General features: G+C 41.3%; 1 protein-coding gene across 3 annotated transcripts in view; it reads left to right on the forward strand.

The window, feature by feature from the left end:
• LOC140464167 (C-Jun-amino-terminal kinase-interacting protein 4-like) overlaps positions 1-26,951 on the forward strand; it is a 277,366-nt gene that overhangs the window by 188,771 nt on the left and 61,644 nt on the right. For all 3 annotated transcript variants that reach the window (XM_072558981.1, XM_072558982.1, XM_072558983.1), the window contains 7 exons: positions 2,218-2,317; positions 2,895-3,016; positions 18,713-18,770; positions 22,951-23,103; positions 23,442-23,496; positions 26,081-26,211; positions 26,316-26,372. In XM_072558981.1, coding sequence (XP_072415082.1) covers positions 2,218-2,317; positions 2,895-3,016; positions 18,713-18,770; positions 22,951-23,103; positions 23,442-23,496; positions 26,081-26,211; positions 26,316-26,372 — 676 coding nt within the window. The remainder of the gene's footprint in view (positions 1-2,217; positions 2,318-2,894; positions 3,017-18,712; positions 18,771-22,950; positions 23,104-23,441; positions 23,497-26,080; positions 26,212-26,315; positions 26,373-26,951) is intronic.

The raw sequence follows: 26,951 nt of genomic DNA on the forward strand, positions 1-26,951 counted from the left end.
GTTCCACCATAGGATGAGGTAGTTTGAACTATTCATAAACCTATTGGTTTCTGTTAACCTAAAGTTGAAAATACATTTCTGTGGCTAGAAATAAAAATTAAGTTGGCTTGGCTTTAACGTTGTCCGTGGTTAAATAACTTGTTCGTAGTAACCATTAAGGCTGGCACTTGAATAGCACCATGGAGTCAAGCTACCAATGTATTGGCTGTCCAGGCAGGATTGTATTTTTAAAAAATTTGTCCATAGGATGTGGCATTGTTCGCTCGACCAGAATTTATTGTATAATCCTAATGGCTATCAAGAAGGTGGTGATGAGTTGCCTTCTTGAACTGCTGTAACCCAAATGGTGTAGGTGCACCCACAGTGCTGTTTGGCAGAGAGTTCTAAGATTTTGATCTAGCAACAGTGAAGGAGCAGCAATATATGGATGTCAGGATGTTGTGTGATTTGAAAGGGAAGATGCCCCTACTGGTGTTCCCTTGCATCTGTTGCCCTTGGTGAGTTTCTGCAGTATATTTTGTAGATGGTTCACACTGTGCATCAGTGGTGGAGGTGAAAAAAATCCATGGCACTGTCTAATGAGCCAGGGAGCTGACTAAGTTTTCTGACTAGTTTTTATACCTGAACCAACATCACTGCTGTCAATACGAGGAAAGGCTGAGGGCCTTGGGGCTGTTCTCTTTAGAATGAAGAAGGTTGAGAGTTGACTTAATAGAAACCTACAAGATAATCAGAGGGTTAGATCGGGTGGACATGGAGAGCCTTCTTCCAAGTATGGGGACAGCAAACACGAGGGGACACAACTTTAAAGTGAGGGGGGATAGGTATGAGACAGATGTCAGATGTCCGAGGTAGTTTCTTTATTCAGAGAGTAGTAAGGGTGTGGAATGCTTTGCCTCCATCGGTAGCAGATTCACCAAGTTTAAGTGCATTTAAGTCATCATTGGACAGGCAAATGGACATACATAGAATAGTGTAGATGAGCTTCAGATTAGTATGACAGGGCGGCGGAACATCGAGGGCCAAAGGGCCTGTACTGCGCTGTAATGTTCTATGTAATAGAATGTTTTGTGCAAATTGGCTGTGAATTTTTTCCATGTTAACAGTGACTATATTTCAAATGTATTTCTTCAGCTAAACAAAGTATTTTAGGATCCCATGAGTCATGAAAAGTGCTTTAAAAAATGAATTTGTTCTTTCCACTTTCTTTTGGGATAGGGGATAGGGGTACGGAAGTGTTAAAAACAAAAACTAGTTTAAATACACCTGCTGTGCTTCCTAACTTTGGACTTAAAACAATGGTGAACACTGGGTGCCTTTCTCTCACTCTGGACTATGATTGTAATGCAATGAACTATGCGCAGAAAAATGTCTCAAACGCACTCAGTCGAACAAATTCTGTACATTCAAGAAGTTTTAGTTCAAAACATCTGGCTTTGTTTCATCTTTACAAAAGAGCAGACGTTATCTGAATTTTAATGTTGTCTCTAAAAAACAAAACTCTTACGGTCAGCTTTTATAAGCTTAGAACTTTAAGTTATCTGCCCTAATTAAGAAATATCACCAGTTGTCGGAGTGCCCAGTTTCTGATCCTGCACCAATGGCCGAGATGCAGAATGAGAAACAATTACAATGTTTCCTTCAAAAGTTTGCTCTGGTGGATAAGAGCGAATAGACATGACGCTGTGGACACTTCTTATTGCCTGGAGGACATCATTAATGGGAATATTTCTTGTCCTAGATTAGTAGGAAGAGATTAGGAAAATTGGAAAATATTAGAAGATACTTGCACATCATGTTGTCAGATCATGAAATGCGTTTTCTTAGTGTGGTTATGACAAAGACCTTTGCATTGTTCAGGGAAAAATATTGGAAGCAAATGAATTACAAGGCTGAGGGAGGACAAGGGGAATAGTTTTGGATTGCTCCAGGAAAGAGCAGCCACTGACACCTTGGGCTGAATCACACCCCTTTAGCATGTAAAGACCCATGGTTTGGCTTTATTTTTCTGTTGAGTGTGCCGGTGCAGTTGAGAACCTCAATTACCAGAAATTACCAATAAAATGATTCATCCTGTTTTAAAGGTTTTCCCAAAATTTGTTACTTTAGTTACTGATACTTGATTTGCTCCTTCATGTCAATGATTGTAAGTATGTATCTGATGCAGTCCAGATTATTCGTCTGTAATGTAGACTCACAGGCACGTTAATGTTGAAGGTATGATTGAAAATGAAGACAAATCCGACGTTCAGGCCATCATTGACTCGACACCCGAATTAGATATGGATCGTGATCTCAGTGGGTACAAAGGAGCAAGGTGAGTGTAAAATTTACTGTTTATCTTAAAATATTGATATGTTCCCAACTTAATTTTAACAGTTGATTCACCTGTCATTCTTTGAGTTCAGCTAGTGAAAATACTTCATTGTACGTTGGCCTTATGGGCACAGTTACAGCAGCTATAACATCACTATACATTTCCATTTAAAGTATAACCAGAAAATTATGGAAACTGTCAGGTCAGGTAATATCTGTGGCGTGTATATTTCAGGCCTGTGGCCTTTTGTCAGAAATTCTGATGAGGAAAAAGGCCAATTTTCTCTGCCCTTTCTTGAGGTTAATCCAAAAATTAATTTGGGATCTTTACTTGACAGAATAGAGCAACTGATATGTGAAATAATGGAAAAGTAATTTTTAAGAAATGGATATTTGAAAAGTATTGATACTTAGGAACCCAGAGTTATTCAGTTCAAGTACCATACATGTTGAATATGGCTGTTATTTCTACAATTCTGCTGTTTGTTTACTAATTACAAATATTAGTCCCACGCTACTCCAGGTAGTTCAGAAATCTTTAATAAACTGGATTAATTTCTGTTTTTATGTTTTCATAGCACGCCAAGCCAGGGAATAGAGAATAAGGCATTTGATCGGAACACAGAATCTATTTTTGATGAACTGTCTCAGTCTGCTTCTGAACTGATTGGTGACGTGGATGAGGGGGCAAATTTGCTTGGTAAGCAAAAGGTCTGGCAGAGACCTGAAGTACAGCCTTGTTTAAATATATGATTGTCCTCATGTAGCTAAAGTGATTTCTGAGCATGCTGGTCTAGAGCATGTGGAAACCTGAGGCCCCTGCACAGTTAACTGCTTGCTGCATCTCTCCCACCAGAGGGTAAGTTGCTACTCCTCCCTCTAGTGGGTAAAAATGTACTGAGCTCTGCAAGTCAGACCTGTAAATTGTTCCTTCTCTAGAAATTAATTATAGAATAGCAATTGTCAGTCAGTCTGGGGTTGTTTGCTGCTCTAATTTGTGTTCAGACTAGATTGACAATGCAATTTTGGACCCTCAAAAGTCTGCAATATATTTTTTAGAAAAAAACTCACAAATGCTTTATAGTCACAAGCTCACAAATTATTTATAGTCCATAAGAAATGTAGCCAGTAAATTAAGTGAAATTAGTTCTGGTTCAGCTTTTTACTTTCTCTTCATTTTTCAGAAAATCTTCTTTTTCATGATCATATTTTAGAATTCTCCAGATAGTTGTTTATGATGCATTCGCATTTGTTCAGACTGATTTGTTTTGACAGTTGCAAGCAGTAAATGCTGATATTTATTTAGTAGCTTGAATTTAATAACAGTCGCAAGGTGCTTAACAGATGTTTAGCAGGAAGAAAGATTGGATTTCTGAAAATAAATGACAGGATAAGAAGCTGAAAGGGTTGTGGGGCAAAGTTTGAGAGTGGCATCAAAATCTCTCACTGATCACTCTGCCACTAATTGATGATGAGTAGGCAGTAGAGACCGTAGAAACAGAGGGTACATGATAACATGTGAAGTCAGAAGAAATGGTCAATGTAAGATGGGTTGAGGTAGTTGAGTAACTTGTAAAAGATGATTTTAAATTTTCTATCATTGGTATGTAGGAGCAGAATTCCAGACAAGTCAGCGAGGATAAAAACAAAGAAAATCCTTTCACAGAAAAATATCGTTGAGGTGGTGAACTTATGTAAATTGTATTACACTGTGCTTGGATTAAAACAAGCCTGTGTTTAATTTTTGTTGCATTAAGTATTGCTTAAGTGGACATATTTTTTCCAAATCAGCTTTTCTCATGAAAACTCTACATTTTGAAGTAGACTTAATGACATTTTATCTCTCAGGTCTTGGATATAGTTTAAAATTTCTGGCCAGAAAGGTATTTACTTGTGTGCACAGTTACCTCTCGACCAGTAGCTTGTATGGAAAATAGCACTGCAGTTCAGGACTGCTTCCAATAACATCGTGTAAAATAAGTTTTCTTTTCAATTGTTTTGGTTATGGTGCTTTATATTCACCTGTCCAAAAGCTTTCCTTTGCTTGCTTTATGATCAAAAGTACATCCCTGTTACCAATGAAATTCAAGTTAAACATTTTAATACCAGGAAGCTCATTTGCTACATTTATCTTTTAAGCAAATTTTGCACTCAAGAACTCATTTGACTCTGTGTTCTGCAATTCAACACAGCTCAATGCATATATAAATTCCTTAAACATCCAGACCTTTTGTGTCACTTCACCAACAAGCTATAGACCTCAATGATGTAAACATTCATGTGGCCCAATTTGAAAACTAATGCAAAACAGATTGAAGGATACCATTACAGAGGATGCTGATGATTGCCCTGATGTAACCTTTCACCCTGGAGCAGGGCAGAAGATCAAATCTGGCTCGTGGTTTTCTAAAAGGGAAGGGTATGTTTTGATGTATTGATGATGTTTCCACGAATATTGATAAGGTTACAGCATCATAAAACACTGGCTAATTGAGGAGCATTTCAGTCCTTAAACATACAATGCAAAAAATATGCAGGAAGAGCTGTCTAGAGTCCTAGAGATGTACAACACGGAAATAGACCCTTTGCTTCAACTCTTCCATGCCAACCAGATATACCAACCCAATCTAGTCTCACCTGCCATATCCCTCCAAACCCTTCCTCTTCATAGACCCATCCAGATGCCTTTTATATATTGGAATTGTACTAGTCTCCACCACTTCCTCTGGAAGCTCATTCCATACACGCACCACCCTCTGCGTGAAAAAGCTGCCCCTTGGGTCTCTTTTATATCTTTCCCCTCTCACCCTAAACCTATGCCCTCTAGTTCTGGACTCTCCCACCACAGGGAAAAGACTGTCTATTTATCCTATCCACGCCCCTCATGATTTTATAAATCTCTATAAGGTCACCCCTCAGCCTGCGACGCTCCAGGGAAAACAGCCCCAGCCTATTCAACCTCTCCCAAAAGCTCAAATCCTCCAACCCTGGCAACATCTTTGGAAGTCTTTTCTGAACCCTTTCAAATTTCATAACATCTTTCTGACCAGAAGGAGACCAGAAAATCATACTCACTGTACCAAAACTAAGCTCAGAAATTTCTCTCTGGAGAAGAGGAGGAAGAGAGGAGACCTGATCGAGGTGTACAAAATAATAAGAGGAATAGATAGTCCATAGCCAGAGACTATTCCCCAGGGCGGGATTGACTGGTATGAGAAATCATAGTTTGAAGATATTAGGAGGAAGGTGTAAAGAAGACATCAGAGGTAGGCTCTTTACGCAGAGAGTAGTGAATGCATGGAATGCGTTGCCAGCTGTGGTGGTGGAAGCAGAGTCATTGGGGACATTTAAGTACTGCTGGACATGCACATGGATAGCAGTGAGTTGAGGGGTGCATAGGTTAAGGTACTATATTTTACATTAGGATTAAATCTCTGGGCCAACATCGTGGGCCAAAGGGCCTGTTCTGTGCTGTACATTTCTATGTTCTATATTAAAATAATTTACACACTGAAATTCTACTCTGGATGTTTAGTACATTTGTCTGGTGTAGACTGATGTTTGATTTGTGCAGTCCCAGTCCTGGCTTCAGCTTTCAAGTTCATGGTATCTTTTCATGTGGAAAGCTGGAAGCCTAGAATTTTTGAGTCAAGACATCAAAGCAACAAAGAACAAAGAAAATTGCAGCTCAGGAACAGGTCCGTTGATCCTCCAAGCCTGTGCTGATCCAGATCCTCCATCTAAACCTGTTGCCTATGTTCTAAGGATCTGTATCCCTCTGCTCCCTGTCCATTCACATATATATCTAGATACATCTTAAATGACACTACTGAGCATGCCTCTACCAGTTCCACTCAGTGCGTTCCAGGCATCCACCATTCTCTGCGTGAAGAACCTTCCATACATATCTCTCAAACTTTTCCCCTGTCACCTTGGATTCATGACTGAGTAATTGAGTCCCCCACTCTGGGAAAAGGCTTCTTGCTATCCACTCTGCCTATACCTATCATGATTTTGGAGACCTCAATCAGGCTTCCCCTCAACCTTTCTAACGAATACCGATGCAAAGTACTCATTAAGAATCTCACCCACACATAACTTTCCTCCTTTGACCTTGAGTGGGTGAACCCAATTAACTCAACCTCTCTTCAGAGCCACATCCTGGTGAACCTCCTCTGCATCCTTTCCAAAGCATTCACATCCTTTTCGTAATGTGGCAACCAGAATTTTAACCAAAGTCCTACATCACTGTAACATGACCTGCCAACTCTTGTACTCAATATCCCATCCGATCAAGGAAAGCATGCCGTATTCCTCCTTGACCACGCTGTTGGCCTGCGTTGCCACCTTCTGCTTGAAAACCCAAAGCTCTCTGAACATCAATTTTCCCCAGGGCTTTTTCATTCACTGTACAATTCACTCTTGAATTTGATCTTCCAAAATGCATCACCTCGCATTTGTCCAGGTTGAACTCCATCTGCCATTTCACCACCCAGCTCTCCAATCTACATATATTCTGTAAGGATTTTCCTTAACACTGTTTGCTAAAGATAGTTCATGACCCCTTTTAGTCCGCTTAATTCCACATTTCAGATTGGTCCTACTTTACCGATATTCTTCCAAAGCTTCATCTGTTTTCAGTTGCCTAGACCTTATGTATGCTGCTTTTTTCCTCTTAGCTAGTCTCACAATTTCACTTGTCATCCATGGTTCCCTAATCTTGCCATTTCTATCCCTCATTTTCACAGGGACATGTCTTGTCCTGCACTCTAATCAACCTCTCTTTAAAAGCCTCTCACAAATCAAATGTGGATTTACCTTCAAACAGCCGCTCCAATCTACATTCCCCAGCTCCTGCTGAATTTTGCTATAGTTGGCTTTCTCCCAATTTAGCACACTTCCTTTAGGACCACTCCCATCTTTGTCCATGAATATTCTAACACTCAGAGAATTGTGATCTCTGTTCCCAAAGTAATCCCCTACTGAAACATCAACCACCTGGCCAGGCTCATTCCCCAACACCAGGTCTAGTGTGGCCCCTTCCAGTGTTGGACTATTTGCATACTGCTCTAAAAAGCCCTCCTGGATCCTCCTTACAAATTCTGCTCCATCTCGACCTCTAACACTAAGTGAATCCCAGTCAATGTTGGGGAAATTAAAATCTCCTATCGCCACTGTCATGTTGCTCCTATCTTTCTATAATCTGTTCACATTTTTGGACCTCTATCTCATGCTTGCTGTTGGGAGGCCTATAGTCCAGCCCCAATATTGTAACTACACCCTTACTGTTTGAGTTCTGCCCATATTGCCTCACTGCTTGAATCCTCCACAGTGCCCTCCTTCAGCACAGTTATGATGTCTTCTTTGACCAGTAATGCAACTCCTCCACCCCTTTGACCTCCCTCTCTATCCCTTCTGAAGCATTGATATTCTGGGATATTTATTTGCCAGTCATGCCCTTCCCCCAGCCAAGTCTCAGTAATAGCAATAACATCATACTCCCAGTTACTACTCCAAGCCCTAAGTTCATCTGCCTTACCTACAACACTTCATGCATTTAAACAAATGCACCTCAGACCACCTGTCTCTTAGCATTCATCATCTGCTCCCTGCCTACTCTTCCCCTTAGTCACACTTGACTTCATTATCTAGTTCCTTACAGGTTTTACTTACAACTACCTCAATGTTTACTCACCACCTCATTTGGTTCAAATCCCTCTGCCACATTAGTTTAAACCCTCCCAACAGCATTAGCAAAAGTACCTCCTCGGATGTTAGTTCCAGTCCAGCCTAGGTATAGACCGTCCAATTTGTAATCGTCCCACCTCCCCCAGAACCGGTCACAGTGTGCCAAAAATCTGCACCCCTCTCGCCTGCACCATCTCTCAAGCCATTCATTCATCCTGCCTATTCTTTCATTTCTACGCTGACTAGCACGTGGTACTGGTCGCAATCCTGAGATTACTACCTCTGAGGTCCTACTTTTTAACTTCGAGTCATGGAGATGTACAGCACAGAAACAGACCCCTCGGTCCAATTCGTCCATGCTGACCAGATATCCCAACCCAATCTAGTTCCACCTGCCAGCACCCAGCCCATATCCCTCAACACCCTTCCTCTGCATATACCCATCCAGATGCCTTTTAAATGTTGCAATTGTACTAGCCTCCACCACTTCCTCTGGCAGCTCATTCCACACATGCACCACCCTCTGTGTGAAAACGTTGCCCCTTAGGTCTCTTTTTTTTTTATCTTTCCCCTCTCACCCTAAACCTATGCCCTTGGGTTCTGGACTCCCCCACCCCAGGGAAGAGACCTTGTCGATTTATCCTATCCATGCCTGTCGTGATTTCATAAACCTCTATAAGGCCACCCCTCAGCCTCCAATGCTCCAATAGCCCTTGCCTATTCAATGTCTCCCTATAGCTCAAATCCTCCAACCCTAGCAACATCCTTGTAAGTCATTTCTGAACCCTTTCAGGTTTCACCACATCCTTCCAATAGGAAGGAGACCAGAATTGCACGCAAAAGTGGCCTAACCAATGTCCTGTACTCAGTACTCTGACCCAAAAAGGAAAGCATACCAAACTCCTTCTTCACTATCCTATCTACCTGTGCTTCTACTTTCAAGGAGCAATGAACCTGCACTCCAAGGCCTCTGTGTTCAGCAACACTCCCTAGGACCTTACCATTAAGTATATATGTCCTGCTAAGATGTGCTTTCCCAGAATGAAGCACCTCACATTTATCTAAATTAAACCCCATCTGCCTCTCCTCGACCCATTGGTCTATCTGATCGAGATCCCGTTGTACTCTGAGATAAATTTCTTTACCGTTCACTACACCTCCAATTTTGCTGTCACCTGCAAACTTACTGACCATACCTCTTAAGCTCACATCCAAATCATTCGTATAAATTACGAAAAGTAGTGGACCCAGCACCGATCCTTGTGGCACTCCACTGGTCACAGGCCTCCAAGCCGAAAAGCAACCCTCCACCCACCATGCTCCGTCTTCTACCTTTTTGAGTCAGTTCTGTATCTAAATGGCTCATTCTCCCCGTATTCCATGAGATCTAACCTTGCTAACCAGTCTCCCATGGGGAACCTTGTTGAACACCTTACTGAAGTCCATATAGATCACATCTACTGCTGTACCCTCATCAATCCTCTTTGTTACTTCAAAAAGTTCAATCAAGTTTGAGAGACATGATTTCCCATGCACAAAGCCATGTTGACTATCCCTAATCAGTCCTTGCCTTTCCAAAGCATGTATATCTTGTTAACATTATACAGCCCCCTCTCGCATTCTCACTCTCTTTATCTATCAGTGTTTCTCTGTCTCTGTCAACCCTCTCTCTCCGTTATTCTGTCTGTCCGTCGCGCTCTCTCGCTCACACACGCACACTTTTTCTCTCTCTCTCTCTCTCTGTCTCTCTCTGTCTCTCTCTCACTCACACTCACACACACACACACACACACACACACACACTTTCTCACACTCTCTCACACACACTTTCTCACACTCTCTCACACTCTCACTCACTCACTCTCTCTCTGTCTCTTCCCACGCACATGTACTGTCTTTCTGGCATATGTATTTTTTTTCTCACTCTCACTATCATAGCTGTTCTATACAATCAGCATTTGATTGCAGAAATCCTGGTCTTCATTTATAGGATTAACAAGGATTTAAAGCCAAAATTTAACTTCACCCAATCACTAGATCCTGGTTTGCCACCCTTTTGATCCCAACTGTTTTAACAAAAGTAGTGTCTTCCTCAACAGACTTCCATCTTGGCTTTTAAAAGTATTACCTCATAGAAAATAAAAGCTGGGGGTGAGAAATATTAACTTGTACTACAGGGGATTAATGATAAAAAGCTGCTTACCAATCTCATTCAGTATACTGTAAACGCTACAAGGATTGCTGCAGTGGAGTCCTGGAAAGATGAGATGGATTTGTGCCTGTTGATCTGTATTACAACTACATTAATCCAGTGAATCTTTCATCCTGACTGACTGCAATTTCCAGCATCAACTTGTGAAATATCTATCTATCTTTGTTCTTTTCTTTCACTTTACACAAAATGCCTTTGCGTTAATGTTAAGTGTAGCATGCCCACAAAAAGAAACTGTTATATCCTTTAATCCAGAATTTCTGTAGCGTTACCAATAACCTTATTCTAATTGGTTGTCTGTCATTTATTAATCTTTGTGGCTTTGTTCAGATAGTTGGCCAAACAGGACATGTGCTTTCAGCATGCGGAACCTGCTGATTGGCCATGTAACAGTTTATGTCTGTGTATGACAAGGAGACAAAGGAAGGACTCTGCATGCAATGCACATGAACTTAGACTAATCTGATGTTTTGAGATGCTTGCTTATACAACCCATTTTCTGTTTCATCCTTTGCATATTACTTGTTTTGCAAACGCCATATTTGTCCAAGCAGTACCCTGTTGCTTTCCAACACTCTGTGCATTATAGCAGCAGACTGGAAATAAGCATATTTCTATCCTTCCATCACTATTATACGTAACACAGAAGAGTACAGCTTTAAGTGCACTACATGTAGTTAATGATAATAAAAGTTAGTTTTCAATCTCAAGCTAATTCGCATTTTTCTTCTCATCTTCCTTTCTCTTGGGCTGCTAACCCAGGGGAGTTTTCTGGTGTGTATCCTTTCACATACTGTATATTGTGCTTCTCATGACATTTTGTGTGATTTGTATGTTTCTTCCATATTTCCGTCTCTGTGATTTATGACATTTATTATAAAGTTGGAAATGTTTTTCACTGGTTGCTAGAAAAGAGGGATTGGAATTCTAAAAAACTGAGCGTCTGCATATTGGTTCAAGGAATAAGATGATTCAAAAGATACAGATCTGGAATCAGTGCAAGAAGGGTACATAGGCCCCTCCAGAGAATAAAACGTTGGGAAGGTATGTCTTCGACTTGCCCTATCCACAGTATTCTTTTTAATCTCAAGGTTAGCAACTTGGAATTCCATACCTGCCATCATGAAAGGAGCAGAAGGTCATGAGACATGGAGCAGAAGTCGGTCATTCAGCTCATCGAGTTTGCTCTGCCATTCAGTGAGATTATAACTGATCTGATAATCCTCAATTCCATTTTCTTGCCTTTTCCCTATAATCCTTGACTCCTTACTGATTAAAAATCTGTCTGTTTTAGCCATGCATATGCTTAACAACCCAGCCTTGAGAGCTGTGTGCTATAAAGAAACCCACAAATTCACAACTGAGAAAATACATTCCTCCTCAACTCTGTGTTAAATGTGTGACCCCATTTTGAGAGATGATGCACTGCCATTCCACATACCCCTACAAGGGGATACAAACTTTCCTCATCCACCTTGTGAAGTCCCCTAAGAATCTTGTATGTTTTAATAAGGTTGCCTCTCATTGTTTTTAATTCCATTGAATACCGCCACAACCTACTCAACCTATTCCCATAAGACAGTTCCTCCAGATCTGGTATCAGTCTAGTGAACCTCGTCTGGATTGTCTCCAATGCTAGTCTATTTTTCTTTCAACAAGGAACCCAAAACAGTATTCCAGCTATGGTCTAAGTGAAGTTTTTAATAGTTTTAGCAAAATCTCCACACTTTTATACTCCATTCTCTTAAGTCCTCCCAACCCTTTTTCAGAACAACTAAGGATGACCATAAGTACAGTCTCGTCTTAAGACACAGTTGCCCTCGCTGTGGGAGTTGTTCAGGTGGTTGTTTTCTTGCCCTGGAGAATGGAATGTACTGACAAATCATCGTGGTGATTATTAAATGAGAAAATAAGCCAAATTTACTGGGATCTGGATGATGTAACAGCACATTGCCTTTTCACTTCAAGGTTCTGAGTTGAATCTGGCATCGGTGAATAAGAGATTTCTTGCCTATCACTATCCTTTGTGGAGCATGTTTTGTGGTGAGCAAGCATCCACACCGAAAGCAATCTTGATTCAGCACAAAACAATAGTGCAAACTAGTTTTGGTAGTCTTGCATGTACAAAGAGTGCACATGTGAAGAATGGAAATGTCTTACCCAATGTCCTGTGGAATTCATTCATTGTTTTCATGGTGATATTATTAGAGCTTTGTCACTGAGAAGTGATTTTTAAGATTTGGGAGTGCATAATGTGAAACAACTGGTTGCTTCATTTTCCAAAAGTAACATAATTCACCTTAATCCCAAAATTTAAAAAAAGAGAACATTTCTGTGAAAACATAAAACATTATCTCTTCTTGGTGGGGTTTGTTGTAGAGTGGAAGAATACTACTTTAACTGGAGCTTTCCACTTATGTCGAAGCCTGCTTGCGTGATCATGCATATTTATAGAGCACATCAACAAGTTGAGATAGAAACTTGATTCTGTCATCACTTGAAAGAAAGAGGCTAACCTTGACCTGAGATTCCGTGAACTATACTCCATTTGCTGTGCATTTCCACTATTTTCTGTTTGATTTTGTTTAACACTTTATCAGAACTATGCACAGTTTACTTTAACTACAGATTTTTACAGTTGTGAAAACATTTATTATTATTGTTCATTTGTGAGATTTGGGCATAGCTGGCTGGCCAGCATTTACCAACGTTCGGGACGTCATCCACCACCTCCATGATTTTTGTTACCCCGGTCCCCAATGCCTTATCTTCACCATGGACATTCAGTCACTGTACACCTCCATCCCCCATCACGAAGGCCTCAAAGCACTCCGCTCCTTCCTTTCCCGCCGTACTAACCAGTACCCTTCCACTGACATTCTTCTTCGACTGACTGAACTGGTCCTCACTCTGAACAACTTCTCTTTCCAATCCTCCCACTTCCTCCAAACCAAAGGAGTAACCATGGGCACCCACATGGGCCCCAGCTATGCCTGCCTCTTCATAGGATATGTGGAACAGTCCATCTTCTGTAGCTACACTGGCACCACTCCCCACCTTTTCCCCCGCTACCTCGATGACTGAATCGCGCTGCCTCAGGCTCCCACGAGGAGGTTGAACAATTCATCCACTTTACCAACACCTTCCACCCCGACCTCAAATTTATCTGGACCGTCTCAGACTCCTCCCTCCCCTTCCTAGACCTCTCCATTTCTATCTCGGGCCACCGAATCAACACGGACATTTATTATAAACTGACCGACTCCCACAGCTACCTAGACTATACCTCCTCACACCCTGCCCCCTGTAAAAATGCCATCCCATATTCCCAAATCCTTCGTCTCCGCCGCATCTGCTCCCAGGAGGACCAGTTCCAATACCGAACAACCCAGATGGCCTCCTTCTTCAAAGACCGCAATTTCTCCCCAGACGTGATCGACAATGCTCTCTACCGCTTCTCCTCCACTTCCCGCTCCGCTGCCCTTGATCCCCACCCCTCCAATCGCCACCTGGACAGAACCCCACCGGTCCTCACCTACCACCCCACCAACCTCCATATACATCGTATCATCCGTCGTCATTTCCGCCACCTCCAAACGGACCCCACCACCAGGGATATATTTCCCATCCCTCCCCTATCAGCGTTCCGAAAAGACCACTCCCTCCATGACTCCCTTGTCAGGTCCACACCCCCCACCAACCCAACCTCCACTCCCGACACCTTCCCCTGCAATTGCAAAACTTGCGCCCACACCTCCTTTCCCCCCCCCTTCCCTCCAAGGCCCCATGGGATCCTTCCATATCCACCACAAATTTTACCTGATCCTCCACACACATCATTTACTGCATCTGGATCACCTGATGTGGCCTCTTCTATATTGGGGGGACAGGCCGCCTACTAGCGGAACGTTTCAGAGAAAACCTCCGGGACACCCGGACCAACCAACCCAACCACCCCGTGGCTCAACACTTCAACTCCCCCTCCCACTCCACCAAGAACATGCAGGTCCTTGGACGACTCCATTGCCAGACCATAGCAACACGAAGGCTGGAGGAAGAGCGCCTCATCTTCTGCCTAGGAACCCTCCAACCACAAGGGATGAACTCAGATTTCTCCAGTTTCCTCATTTTAACCTCCCCCCCCCACCTTGTCTCAGTCCCAACCCTCAAACTCAGCACCACCTTCCTAACCTGCAATCTTCTTCCTGACCTCTCCGCCCCCACCCCACTCCGGTCTATCACCCTCACCTTGACCTCCTTCCACCTATCGCATTTCCAACGCCCCTCCCCCAAGTCCCTCCTCCCTACCTTTTATCTTGGCCTGCTTGGCACACTTTCCTCATTCCTGAAGAAGGGCTCATGCCCAAAACGTCGATTCTCCTGCTCCTTGGATGCTGCCTGACCTGCTGCGCTTTTCCAGCAACACATTTTCAGCTCTGATCTTCAGCATCTGCAGTCCTCACTTTCTCCCAGCATTTATTGACCCCACTTGTCTCTGAGAAGGCGGTACTGAGCTGTCTTCTTGAACCGCTGCAGTCCATCTACTGTAGGTTGACTCAAAATTCCCTTAGGGAGCGAATTCCCGAATTTTGACCCAGCAATAGTGAAGGAATGGTGATGGGTTTCCAAGTCTAGATGGTGAGTGACTTGGAGGAGAACTTGCAGGGGATAGTGTTCCCATGTATCTGCTGCCCTTGTCCTTAGAGTTGGAAGTGATCATGGGTTTGGAAGGTGCTGTCTAAGGATCTCTGGTGAATTTCTGACCTGCATCTTGTAGATAGTACACACTGCTGCAATTTTCATTTGTAATACCACTGTTTATGTACTTCATGCCTTGAGATGTGTCAAAAAAAATCTATCAAACATGGCAATCATATATAACTGATTTTTTTTTTACAAGCTGTTGCATGAAATTGGATTGAACTCACTAAATGTGTTTGTTATGGCCATGTGATTCCAAGCTTTGCAGCATTCTTGTTGGATTTTCCATAGTGCTTAACTTGCTCATGGTGGGCCTTGCTTTCATACTGCATCTTACGTAAATTCTTCCTTTCTTTCTGCTTCACTCGGAATGCATGGGCCCTCAGATCATAGTATCTTTGGTAAGATTCTGTCCATTTGAGGTTTTCTTCTTTTAAGTAGCCACGAGCACCCAGGTAAGAATTAGTTGTGTAAGGTGTCACGGTAAAAAGGGAAATGCAAGAGAGAGTACTTTCTGCCCAGTCATCTTCCAATTATTGCAGTATGCTTTTCTTTTTGCAAGAAGACATTTTTTTTCCTGAAACATTCAAATATTGATGATGATGTTGAAACTTTGAGCTTGGTTTATACTTCAATTCTAAATCAGTGGAATCCTGGAATTAGTCACAAACAGGTGTGGCTTGTTGAGTCATAAAATGCATAAAGAGAAACCTCAACCTGCCACATCCATGCTGTGTTGACATTAATGTTAATTTATTAATTAACAATGACTAATGTTAACTATGTAAAATTTCCCCAGTATTTGCCTGGGGTGAAGAGAACAGGGGAAAAGACCTTGCTGTTGTGACAAATTTGTTAATTGTCAATTGGCAGAAAGTTTGTAGTTTGTCGCTGTTATTCTTCCCTAACTCCCGAGCCATTCAGTAAGGCACCACCCATCAATCTCATTTTCTTCTTCAATTTTGTTAATTATTTATTACCATGTTCGCCCTCGACAAAATCCTTTCTGGTTATTTGTTGCCAAGATCTGCCTCTTCCTCCAAAGTTGTAACCAAAGTATAATGCCAGCTCTGGTTAAGGAGAGTCTTGTGTGGATATCTAGCTGTGGTGGTGATATCGTGACTGTAACACTGATCTAGCAATCCAGGGATCTTGACTTCAAATCCCATTATGGCAGTTTATGAAACTGAAATCAATAAATCTGATCAGGTGTGGTCTCGAAAGCTGTCAGATTGTAATCAAAAGTCAACTTGTTCGTTAATGTCTTTCTGGAAAGGTGACCGTCAAAACGGGCTTAATTCAGCCCACACCTAAGTAGTACACACTGCTTGTTATCTTGAATTACCCACTGAAGTTGCCAAGCAAACCACTCAATCATGCAGAAAGATTAGGAATAAGAAATTGATGCAGCCTGAACTGCAGCAGCAATGAAGTGAATATAGTAAGCCATTTTCTGATTGGTTAGTAACAGGTACTTGCAGAGACATACTGCCAATGAAGTTGGAATATAGGTTAACTCCAACTACTCATCTCCCATTCAGCTTCAAGTGAGCTATCCCTGTCATCCTTCTTGAACTTTTTGTAACCTTTGACATGGCTGACCATGCCATTCTCCTTCAATACCACTGTCATTGTCCTACTGGGTTACTGCTCCATGTTACAAATTTCATTCTTATCTAATTGCAGCTGGTGAATCACCTGCAGTGTCTTCTCTTCTCATTCCTCTCTTTTCACCCCTTGAATTATTCAGGAATCTATCACCAGCTTCCTCCATTTTCACATCGACATGTTCTCCTTGATGATAGCATCCTCTACAGCTACACTGATGTCACCCAGCTGTACTACTACACCACGTTCTTGACAGCATTGTCTATAAATTATTAGACTGGTTGTCCTAATCCAGCACTGGATGAATAGCAATTCCAATTAATATAGGAATGACTGTTCCCATCATTGTCTTGCCCATGACAAACTCCAAAGCCAATCTACAGCTCTCCTCTCTCACCCTGGTAGCTGTCTGAGGATGAATCAAATTGTTTGCAACCTTGGTGTCAAACACTTGACTCAGTCCCCTGTCTAAGCTCAAATGCTAACAACACATCCATGCTTTTATTACTTCTAGATTTGGCCACCCCAACATAACTGGCTGGCCTTCTACATTTTAACCTCTGTACGTTTGAGGCCATCCAAAACTCTGCTACCATTGTTTGAAATTCATCATGCCCCCTTGGTCTATCATCCTTTACTCACTGACCTACTTTGACTCCTAACAAGCAGTGCTTCACCTTTTAAAATTCTCATTTTTATTTATGAATCCTTCCATGGTCTGTCTTCCCACCCTACCTGTGCAGTCTCTTCCAAAACTATCTAATTGTTGCCTCTTGAGCATCCCCAATTTTAATCATTCTATCTTTAGTTACTTGGGCCACAAACCATGTGACCCCACCCCATAACCATTGACTCATTTATTAATCAATTTTTCTCAGCCTTTAATATGTTCAATTACCCAATCTCTACTGCTGTCCAAAGAAGAGATTTCCAAAATTTAACGAACCTTGGAAGAAATCCCTACTCAACTCGATCATAAATTAGTTCTATTTTCAAATAAGGGCAAAAGGCCTGTTCTCTAGGTAGTCATGATTTGGAGTGCTGGTGTTGGACTGGGGTGTACAAAGTTAAAAATCGCACATCACCAAGTTATAGCCCAACAGGTTTATTTGGACTATTAATTCTGTATAGGGTAAAAATTCTGTGTCTTACGATCTTATACTCCACAACACCTAATGGAGGAGCATCATTCCAAAAGCTGATGCTTCCAACTAAACCTGTTGGACTATAACCTGGTGTTGTGTGGTTGTTAACTTTGTTCTCTAGGTGGTATGGAAAGAAACTGTGAAGCAGTTAAATCTTGTTTGTAAGTTACGTTTATGAGAATTTAATGGATCTCTGTCTTCCACTGTGTAAAAATTGTTGATTCTGCACTTTCGAACCCTGGTAAAATAGGATCTATTTAGTAACAGTAGGAAAGAGAGATTAGTGTCTGCCACTGCCTTCTATCTTGATAATGACCAGGACAGGTAATGACCTGATGAAGGAAAGTCCCTAATGTTATTATGTATCGAAGTTTGTGCCTCAGATTGGCAGATTTATGCTTGTGGCTATGCCCACCCAAGTAAACAGGGTCATGCAGCACAGTGCAGTTTTAAGTTGCAGCAAAACCTCGTATTGGTATTGAATGAAAATGTTACACAAACTGCATCCTAAGGAGTAAGAGAATTTTTTTTTAAATAACAATTCAGGAAATGAAGAATGAAATCCCTCTGAGTTGACTGGTGGGTTTACAATTTAGGAGATTCCAGCCTAGTTTACAATTACATTTTTTCCCAAAGCTAATCTTTCCAGCCACATTTTAGACAATGAAGCCAACACAAATTGATCATACCTCGTCAACTCTGTACATTACGTTTAAGTAATTCTATTGCTTTACCTGGTGCTTCCTTGTCTTGTCCTTTGTTTCACATGCCACCTGCTATAGCTTCTATTACAGCTGATATGGCTGAATCTTAGTCTGTCTATGGTGATATTGCTTTTTGAATTGTAATTGTTTTTTTCCTTGAATAGCTAGTTATTAGGAAGGGTTTTTATAAGGAGTTGTTAGTAGCTCCACTCAGTATTAAAATGATCCTATCCTGATCACTTCATAAGATAGTAATTTACATTTAGGGGAAATAGGCTGTGCAGAAGCTGGTTTTGCAAAAAAATGATTATAACTTTCTGCATGTAATTTATTCACAGGTATGGGTCGTGAGGTTGAAAATCTCATTCAGGAAAACACACAGCTGCTGGAGACCAAGTAAGTCGTGACCAAATGTTACTGTCTCCTATTTCAGGTGAACTTGTCCAATGCATCTGTCAGCTGGGAAGAAGTTGTTGAGATTTCAAAAGTGCTGTTTGTGTTGTATTGTTCTGTACAGGTGTGTTTGATTGAAGAGAATTTATATTTACTTGAGATATTTTTCAGTTTTTCAATTCCTAAGTCAAGGTGAGTTTTTTTAAGAACACAGACTTAGACACTTGCAAAAGATTGAAACATAAAAATAGAATTCAATGCTCTTGACAGTTAAGTTGGTTTATTCAATGAGTAGTTGAAACATACAGATTAGAAGCATTCAAGAATATCTCTGTGGTGAGTTAGCTGAACTTTACTTTGCTATTGAACATGCTATAGTTGGCTTTTGCAACCATTATCAAATGTTCAGAAATTAACAATATTTGTGAGGTCACAGTGGAAGTCTAATCTTTGAACCAGTTTCCCAGTAGCAAGATCAGGAGGGAGTTTGCTGTAAGAGAAAAGGAAAACAGAAATATCAAGTCTTTGGCAAAAGTAACCAAGAGCTTATTTTCATGGATAATTTTATACCATTGCCTTTCTCATCTACTCTGAAGAAAGAGCTTAAATAGATCTGAGCATCCAGAGATTATTATCTTAACCTGGCAACTAATTTTTAATTATTCTTATTACATTCAGTGCAAATAAATCATGAATGATACCAAGCAAGTTGCTACATGTCCACGGGAATGTCTTTGGCAACATGTCCCTATAGACACCTTTTCTGTTACAGTAGACATTCAAGTATAATAGATACAGTAGCCCCTATTAGATTGAGAAGTCAGCAAGAAAGAATTTATGCTGCAGTGCTTTTAGAAATGTTGGAGAATGTTTCACATTAAACTCTTCGCCCTAACAAAAAGAAGAATTGCTGCTCATATAAAAAGATGAAATCTCATCAACTAACAGTAAGTACAAGTAATTCATGTGACCATTAATGTTCCCAAATCTTTTCAATTCTGAATTGAGTCACAGTTTGTTTGACAATTAAAAATTAATGCAAATGCATTGACTGGATTGTTGTAAACCCTAAAATCATACCTGGACTCCCTGGAAAATGCCTCATGCCTCTTTTTGTATAATCTAAGTATCTTCATACCAACCAGCCATTGTGAAATTGTTGAACTACGTAAGAAAAGCCACACCACCACCCTTTACTTTTGAATGGGGCATGTAAACAATAACATTCAAACCAAAGTCATTTTTAAAATTGATGTCATCCTGGACAGACTATTTCACATGTGCACTGCAAATTGTAGCTCTAGGGAAAGCAATGGCTTATTAGTATTATTGCTAGACTATTAATCTGGAAACGCCAGTAAATGTTTTGGGGATCCAGGTTTGAATCCTACCATGACGGATGGTAAAATTTAAATTTGATTAAGTATCTGGCATTAAGAGTGTAGTGATGATTTTAAAACCAATGTTGTCAGGAAAAACATAAGATGTATCCATTGGTAGGAGAGACTAGAGTAAAGGGAAGATCTTCTAAAACAGAGGTAAAGAAAAATTTCTTCAGCCAGAGAATGGTAAATCTATGGAATTCACGGCAACAAAAAGCTTTGGAGGCCAGGTCATTGAGTTTATTTAAGACTGAGATAGATAGGTTCTTAATTGTAAAGGGAATCAAGGGTTATGGGGAGAAAGCAGGAGAATGGAGTCGAGAAACTCATAAGCCATGATTGAATGGAAGAACAGACTTGATGGGCTGAATAGCCTAACTTCTGCACCTATGTTTTATTATCGAAGGAATTCTGCCAACCTTGCTAATTCTGGCCTATATGTGACTCCAGACCCACAGCAATGTAGCTGACTCTTAACTGCCCCCTGGACAATTAGGGATGGGCAATGAATGCTGACCTGGCCAGTGAAATCCACATCCTGCGAATGAAGTTTATTAAAATATAACATGGCTTTAAGCAGACATCAACACTCTGTAGCAAAAGTGAATCAGACTACAAAAATATTTCTATGCTTAAAAATGTTTAATCAAAAGTCATAACTTTTTTATCATTTTATAAATGAAATAGATGTTTTATTCTTAGAAGGAAGCAAAGTTCATAACGTAGTCTTGTAATAATTAGGATCTATTACTGTCCATATGTATCCACTCAGTTGGCCAAGGAAAAGGTTGAGCTTGTATGGTTACTGTACACAGTATCACAAACAATGCTGTGGAAAAGAAAAATTATCAAGAGCACTGTAGTGATTGTAATGAGGTCAGCCTGGTACACCACCTCGAATATAAGTTATCGAATTGGGGCTGTTAATCTGGACCAATCAGGGAGCCCTGACTGACACATACAAACAGGAGTGTCTAACGTTCTGCTCACTCTGAGAGCTGGCTCTGAGGAAGCTGGACCAGTGTCAAATACTATGCATATGTAAATAAAGGGTAACTTGATGATGGGACACTGACCTCTATGGAGTTATTTCAAGCGCCACTTCATAAACAATCATAATATTGATTTGCATTGGATATCAGATATGCATACAGTGCAGCAACATTAATCATTTCCTGGGAACAAGCTTTGAAACATTTTTAGGTTAATTTTTAGAGGCTTTGGGAAGATGGTTATTTTGATAAAATTCCAATGTATCCATACAGGCCTTTTATTAAACTATTTAAAGTATGAAAGTATATGAAGAGAATCTGAATCAGATCAAAAACTGAACTGCATAGATTTAAAACTTGTTATAAAAACATGATGCTTACTGGACTACATTTCTTGGCTTCTTGGTATTGACTTTTTCTTGGAATGGGCTGTAAGGAAATCCGAGGGGGACAGTGTGGAATTGTCATTGCCTATTCATAGAATTGTGCATGTAGAAGATAACCTTTGATCCATTTGGTCTCTGTTGCCAAAACTGCGTTAAATCTACGTTGGTCCACTTTCAAGACTATGGCCCTAGTGCTGGAATGTTATGACATTTCATGTGCTGCTCCAAATAATTTATAAAGTTTGAGGTTAAGCGCCCAGGCAGTGCATTCCAAACCCTCACCACCCTTTGGCTGTAAATATTTTTCTTCAAATCCCCTTTAACCCTCTTGCCTTCCACCATAAAAGTATATCTCCTTGTTGTTGACCCTCTAGCAAAGGGGAACAGCTGTTTCCTATCCATTCCGACCATTCCATTCATAATTTTATACACCTCTTACCAGGTCCCCCCTCAACCTTTTCTGCTCCAAGTCCAACAACCCAAGCTTACCCAGCCGCCTCATTGCTGAAGTACTGCATCCCTGTCAACATCCTGGTGAATCTCCTCAGCACCTCTTCCAGTGCAACCACGTCTTTCCTAGTGCACAGTGACCAGATCTGTACTGAGTACTCCAATTGTGGTCTAACCAAGTTCTGTACAGCTCCATTATAACCTCCGTGCTCTTATAATCAATGCCTCAATTGATAAAGGCATGTGTCCCATATGCTTTCTTAATTATGTTATTAACCTGCATTGCCACCTTCAGGGATTTATGGACAAGCAACCCAAAGTTCCTTTGTTCCTTTAAGCTTCCTCATATCTAACCATCATTGAATACTCCTTTGTCTTGTTACTTCTTCCAGAGGGCATCATCTCACATTTATCAGAGTTAAATTTCATCTGCCCATTTGACCAGTCTGTCCATGTCCTCCTGTAAACTAAGACATTTTTCCTCACTGTCAACCACTCAGCAAATCTTCATGTCATCTGCAAGCTTACTTATCATTCCCTTACATTCTCATTCACATAGTTTAAATATATCTCAAACAATAACGGACCTAGTACTGATCCCTGTGGAACACCATTGGACATGGTCTCCAAGCTCACAGTCATCTACCACTGCCCCTAGTCTCCTGCCACTAAGCTAATTTTGGATTCTTGAATCCATTTTTTTCCTTCCTTGAGTGTCAGCAACAATGGGATCTTGCCAAGTGGGGAATTGTGACTTTTCTGCGCTTTTTTTGTTTAAAATAGGCTTCAGGTTTCTTTTCTACGTGTGGGAAAACGTGCAATGCTTTATTCCGCATAGCTAGTGGCATTGGGGGAGTCAGCATTTGTGGTTCCTTATCCTTCATATTATCAACTGTTTTTTTCATTATTCTTTCTACTAAATCTAACCTGACAAATGAACCTTTATTGTTACTTGTTCCTCCTTGTGTTTTAGAAATGCCTTGAATGTAGTGAAGAATGATTTGATAGCTCGGGTTGATGAATTGACATGTGAAAAGGATGTGCTGCAAGGAGAGCTGGAGTCGGTCAGACAAGCCAAACTGAAGTTGGAGGAGAAGAATAAAGACTTGGAGGAAGAACTAAGAAAGTGAGAATTGATTTATTGTTTCCACCACATCCATGTGTAGTGTTCCTTAGCATGGAAGAATACAGTTGTGCGGATGCCATGACTGTGTGTGATTTTAACTCAGAAATTATTGACAGTGCAAATATTGTAAATATCCATGCGCGCCACACCTTTTTTAAACAATCTGATAAAAGTGGAGGGATAGGCATAGGGTGCAGGAATTAAATAGCCTGCTGTTTCTCATTTGTCCTCAGTTCATGAGCATTTTTTTTTTAATTTTGGGATGTGCTAAAGGAGCCAGTGAGCTTTTGATCAGACCTTCTCATCTGCTCATTTATAATTGTGATGTGTTCTTTCAGGGTACGGTTAGAGGCTGAAGAAGCAAAGAGCAGAGCTAAGGAGGATTCTGATGAGGTACAGAATGTTCATTTTCTGTTTACCCCTCTTAAAATTTAGTTTGTAGAGGTCTAATTCTGATATTTTGGAACAAACCACATTTTTTCCAATTTCACACCCCCTCATTTTGTTGAGAAATCTACTGAACGGAGCTGTTTGCACATTGGGTCCATAACTATTGCACTTTGCACAGGCACCAAAAAACGTGGATGTAGGTTTGCTTGCTGAGCTGGAAGGTTCATTTTCAGATGTTTTGTTACCATACTAGGTAATAACATCTTCAGTGAGCCTCCGGATGCAGCTCTGCTGATGGTTCCTGCTTTCTATTTATATGTTTGGGTTCCCTTGGGTTCCAAGACCAGCAGTGCTTTGACTAGAGGCTCACTGAAGATCTAGAATGGTGACAAAATGTCTGAAAATGAACCTTTCAGCTCAGTGAGCAAACCTACATCCAGAACCTCAACCTGAGCTACAAATCTTCTCAAACCTTACCAAAGAACATACTCTGGGGTGTTGGCTTGGGAAATCTGGGATCTTCCTGGACAGATGGGGAACTTTTACAAGGAGCAGATACGACGTGTCCTTGATATGTATGTACCTATCAGGCAGGAAAGAAATGGTCGTGTGAGGGAGCCTTGGTTGACGAGGGAGGTTGAATGTCTAGTAAAGAGGAAGAAGGAGGCTTACATAAGGTTGAGGAAACAGGGTTCAGACAGAGCAGTGGAGGGATACAGGATAGCCAGAAGGGACCTGAAGAAAGGGATTAGGAGAGCTAAGAGAGGGCATGAAAAATCCTTGGCCGATAGGATCAAGGATAACCCCAAGGCATTTTATGCGCATGTGAGAAACCTGAGAATGACGAGAACGAGGGTAGGTCCGATCAAGCACAGTAGTGGTACGATTGTGTATTGAGTCGGAAGAGATAGGAGAGGTCTTGAACAAGTACTTCTCTTCAGTATTTACAAACGAGAGGGACCGTATTGTTGAAGAGGAGAGTGTGAAACGGACTGGTAAGCTAGAAGAGATACTTGTTAGGAAGGAAGATGTGTTGGACATTTTGAACAACTTGAGGATAGACAAGTCCCCCGGGCCTGACGGGATATATCCTAGGATTATGTGGGAAGCAGGAGAGGAAATTACAGTACCGTTGGCAATGATCTTCTCGTCTTCACTGGCAACGGGGGTGGTACCAGGGGACTGGAGAGTAGCGAATGTTGTGCCCCTGTTCAAAAAAGGGAATAGGGATAACCCCGGGAATTACAGGCCAGTTAGTCTTACTTCGGTGGTAGGCACAGTAATGGAAAGGGTACTGAGGGATAGGATTTATGAGTATCTGGAAAGACACTGCTTGATTAGGGACAGCCAGCACGGATTTGTGAAGGGTAGGTCTTGCCTTACAAAGTCTTATTGAATTCTTTGAGGAGGTGACCAAGCATGTGGATGAGGGTAGAGCAGTGGATAAGGTTCCCCATGATAGACTTATTTGATAGAAAACTGGCTAACCGGTTTAAGTCAGAGAGTGGTGGTAGATGGTAAATATTCAGCCTGGAGCCCAGTTACAAGTGGAGTTCCGCAGGGATCAGTTCTGGGTCCTCTGCTGTTTGTAATTTTTATTAGTGACTTGGATGAGGGAGTCGAAGGGTGGGTCAGTAAATTTGCAGATGATACGAAGATAGGTGGAGTTGTGGACAGTGAGGAGGGCTGTTGTCGTTTGCAAAGGGACTTAGATATGATGCAGAGCTGGGCTGAGGAGTGGCAGATGGAGTTCAACCCTGCCAAGTGTGAGGTTGTCCATTTTGGAAGAACAAATAAGAATGCGGAATACAGGGTTAATGGTAGGGTTCTTAGTCAGGTGGAGGAACAGAGGGATCTTGGGGTCTATGTACATAGATCTTTGAAAGTTGCCACTCAGGTGGATAGAGTTTGTAAGAAGGCCTATGGAGTATTATCGTTCATTAGCAGAGGGATTGAATTCAAGAGTCGTGAAGTGATGTTGCAGCTGTACAGGACCTTGGTTAGGCCACATCTGGAGTACTGTGTGCAGTTCTGGTCGCCTCACTTTAGGAAAGATGTGGAAGCTTTGGAGAGGGTGCAGAGGAGATTTACCAGGATGTTGCCTGGAATGGAGAATAGGTCGTACGAGGATAGGTTGAGAGTTCTCGGCCTTTTCCCGTTGGAACAGCGAAGGATGAGGGGTGACTTGATAGAGGTTTATAAGATGATCAGAGGAATAGATAGAGTAGAAAGTCAGAAACTTTTTCCCCGGGTACAACAGAGTGTCACAAGGGGACATAAATTTAAGGTGAAGGGTGGAAGGTATAGGGGAGATGTCAGGGGTAGGTTCTTTACCCAGAGAGTGGTGGGGGCATGGAATGCGCTGCCTGTGGGAGTGGCAGAGTCAGAATCCTTGATGACCTTTAAGTGGCATTTGGATAGGTACATGGATGGGTGCTTAATCTAGGATAGAAGTTCGGCATAACATCGTGGGCCGAAGGGCCTGTTCTGTGCTGTATTGTTCTATTGTATCCTTGAGGTACAGATTGCTGTTCACAAGTTTTGTTTTCTTAAAAAACAATTTGTTATGCCTTTTACTGAAATACAGAGTGATGTCCCCACTGCTCAGAGAAAGCGCTTTACTCGTGTGGAGATGGCCCGTGTTCTCATGGAACGTAACCAGTATAAGGAGCGGTTGATGGAGCTACAAGAAGCTGTGCGATGGACAGAGATGATCCGGTATGAACTGATCAACTGAAAAGTCATCTCTGTTTTGTTTTAGTTTCTTTCTAACCTGCTTTGGCAAGAGTTTTAAGTCTTGTTTATGTATGTTCTTTGTTTAGTGCCTCAAGGGAAAACCCATCCATTCAAGAGAAAAAGAAATCGACTATCTGGCAGTTGTAAGTACTTACTCTGAGAATTCAAACAACACTGGCACACAGCTGGTATTTGGAATGAGTGGTCAAGTCTGACTTAGACAGGAAAGTGATGCACTGTCACAGACAGAGGTAGAAAGGGGTGAATTTAAGTTATGATCGTTTTCTCCTCTAATTCCAAGACATCAAGGTATTATTTGATTTACTCCTTTTTTTTCTTTGTACTTCCACCCCGGAATAAGATGCACCATAGGGTGTCCTCTACTCTTAGTTTTCAGATTTCAGTTTGAGAAATGAATGCACAGTATGTTTTTTTAAGATGAAATCCAAGCTAGAATTTATGTAATGTAGGGCAGTTGCTTGACCACACCATACACATACTGCAGCACTCTGGAAATTAACAGGAGAGGAGATGGGTTACAAATTACAAGTTTTGGTAAATCCAGCAGTATTAAAAATCAACTTAATAGTTTCCTTACTAAGCTGGACCAAATGGTGTTCCTTCTGCAGGGAAAGTGCGCAACAAACTTGGTCTACATTTTTTTCTGGAAAATATATTTAGCATAAAGTTCCTGTGGACCTCATTTAAAAATAGGCTCCATA

This window comes from Chiloscyllium punctatum, chromosome 39 (genome assembly GCF_047496795.1).
Source record: "Chiloscyllium punctatum isolate Juve2018m chromosome 39, sChiPun1.3, whole genome shotgun sequence".
Lineage (NCBI taxonomy): Eukaryota > Metazoa > Chordata > Chondrichthyes > Orectolobiformes > Hemiscylliidae > Chiloscyllium > Chiloscyllium punctatum.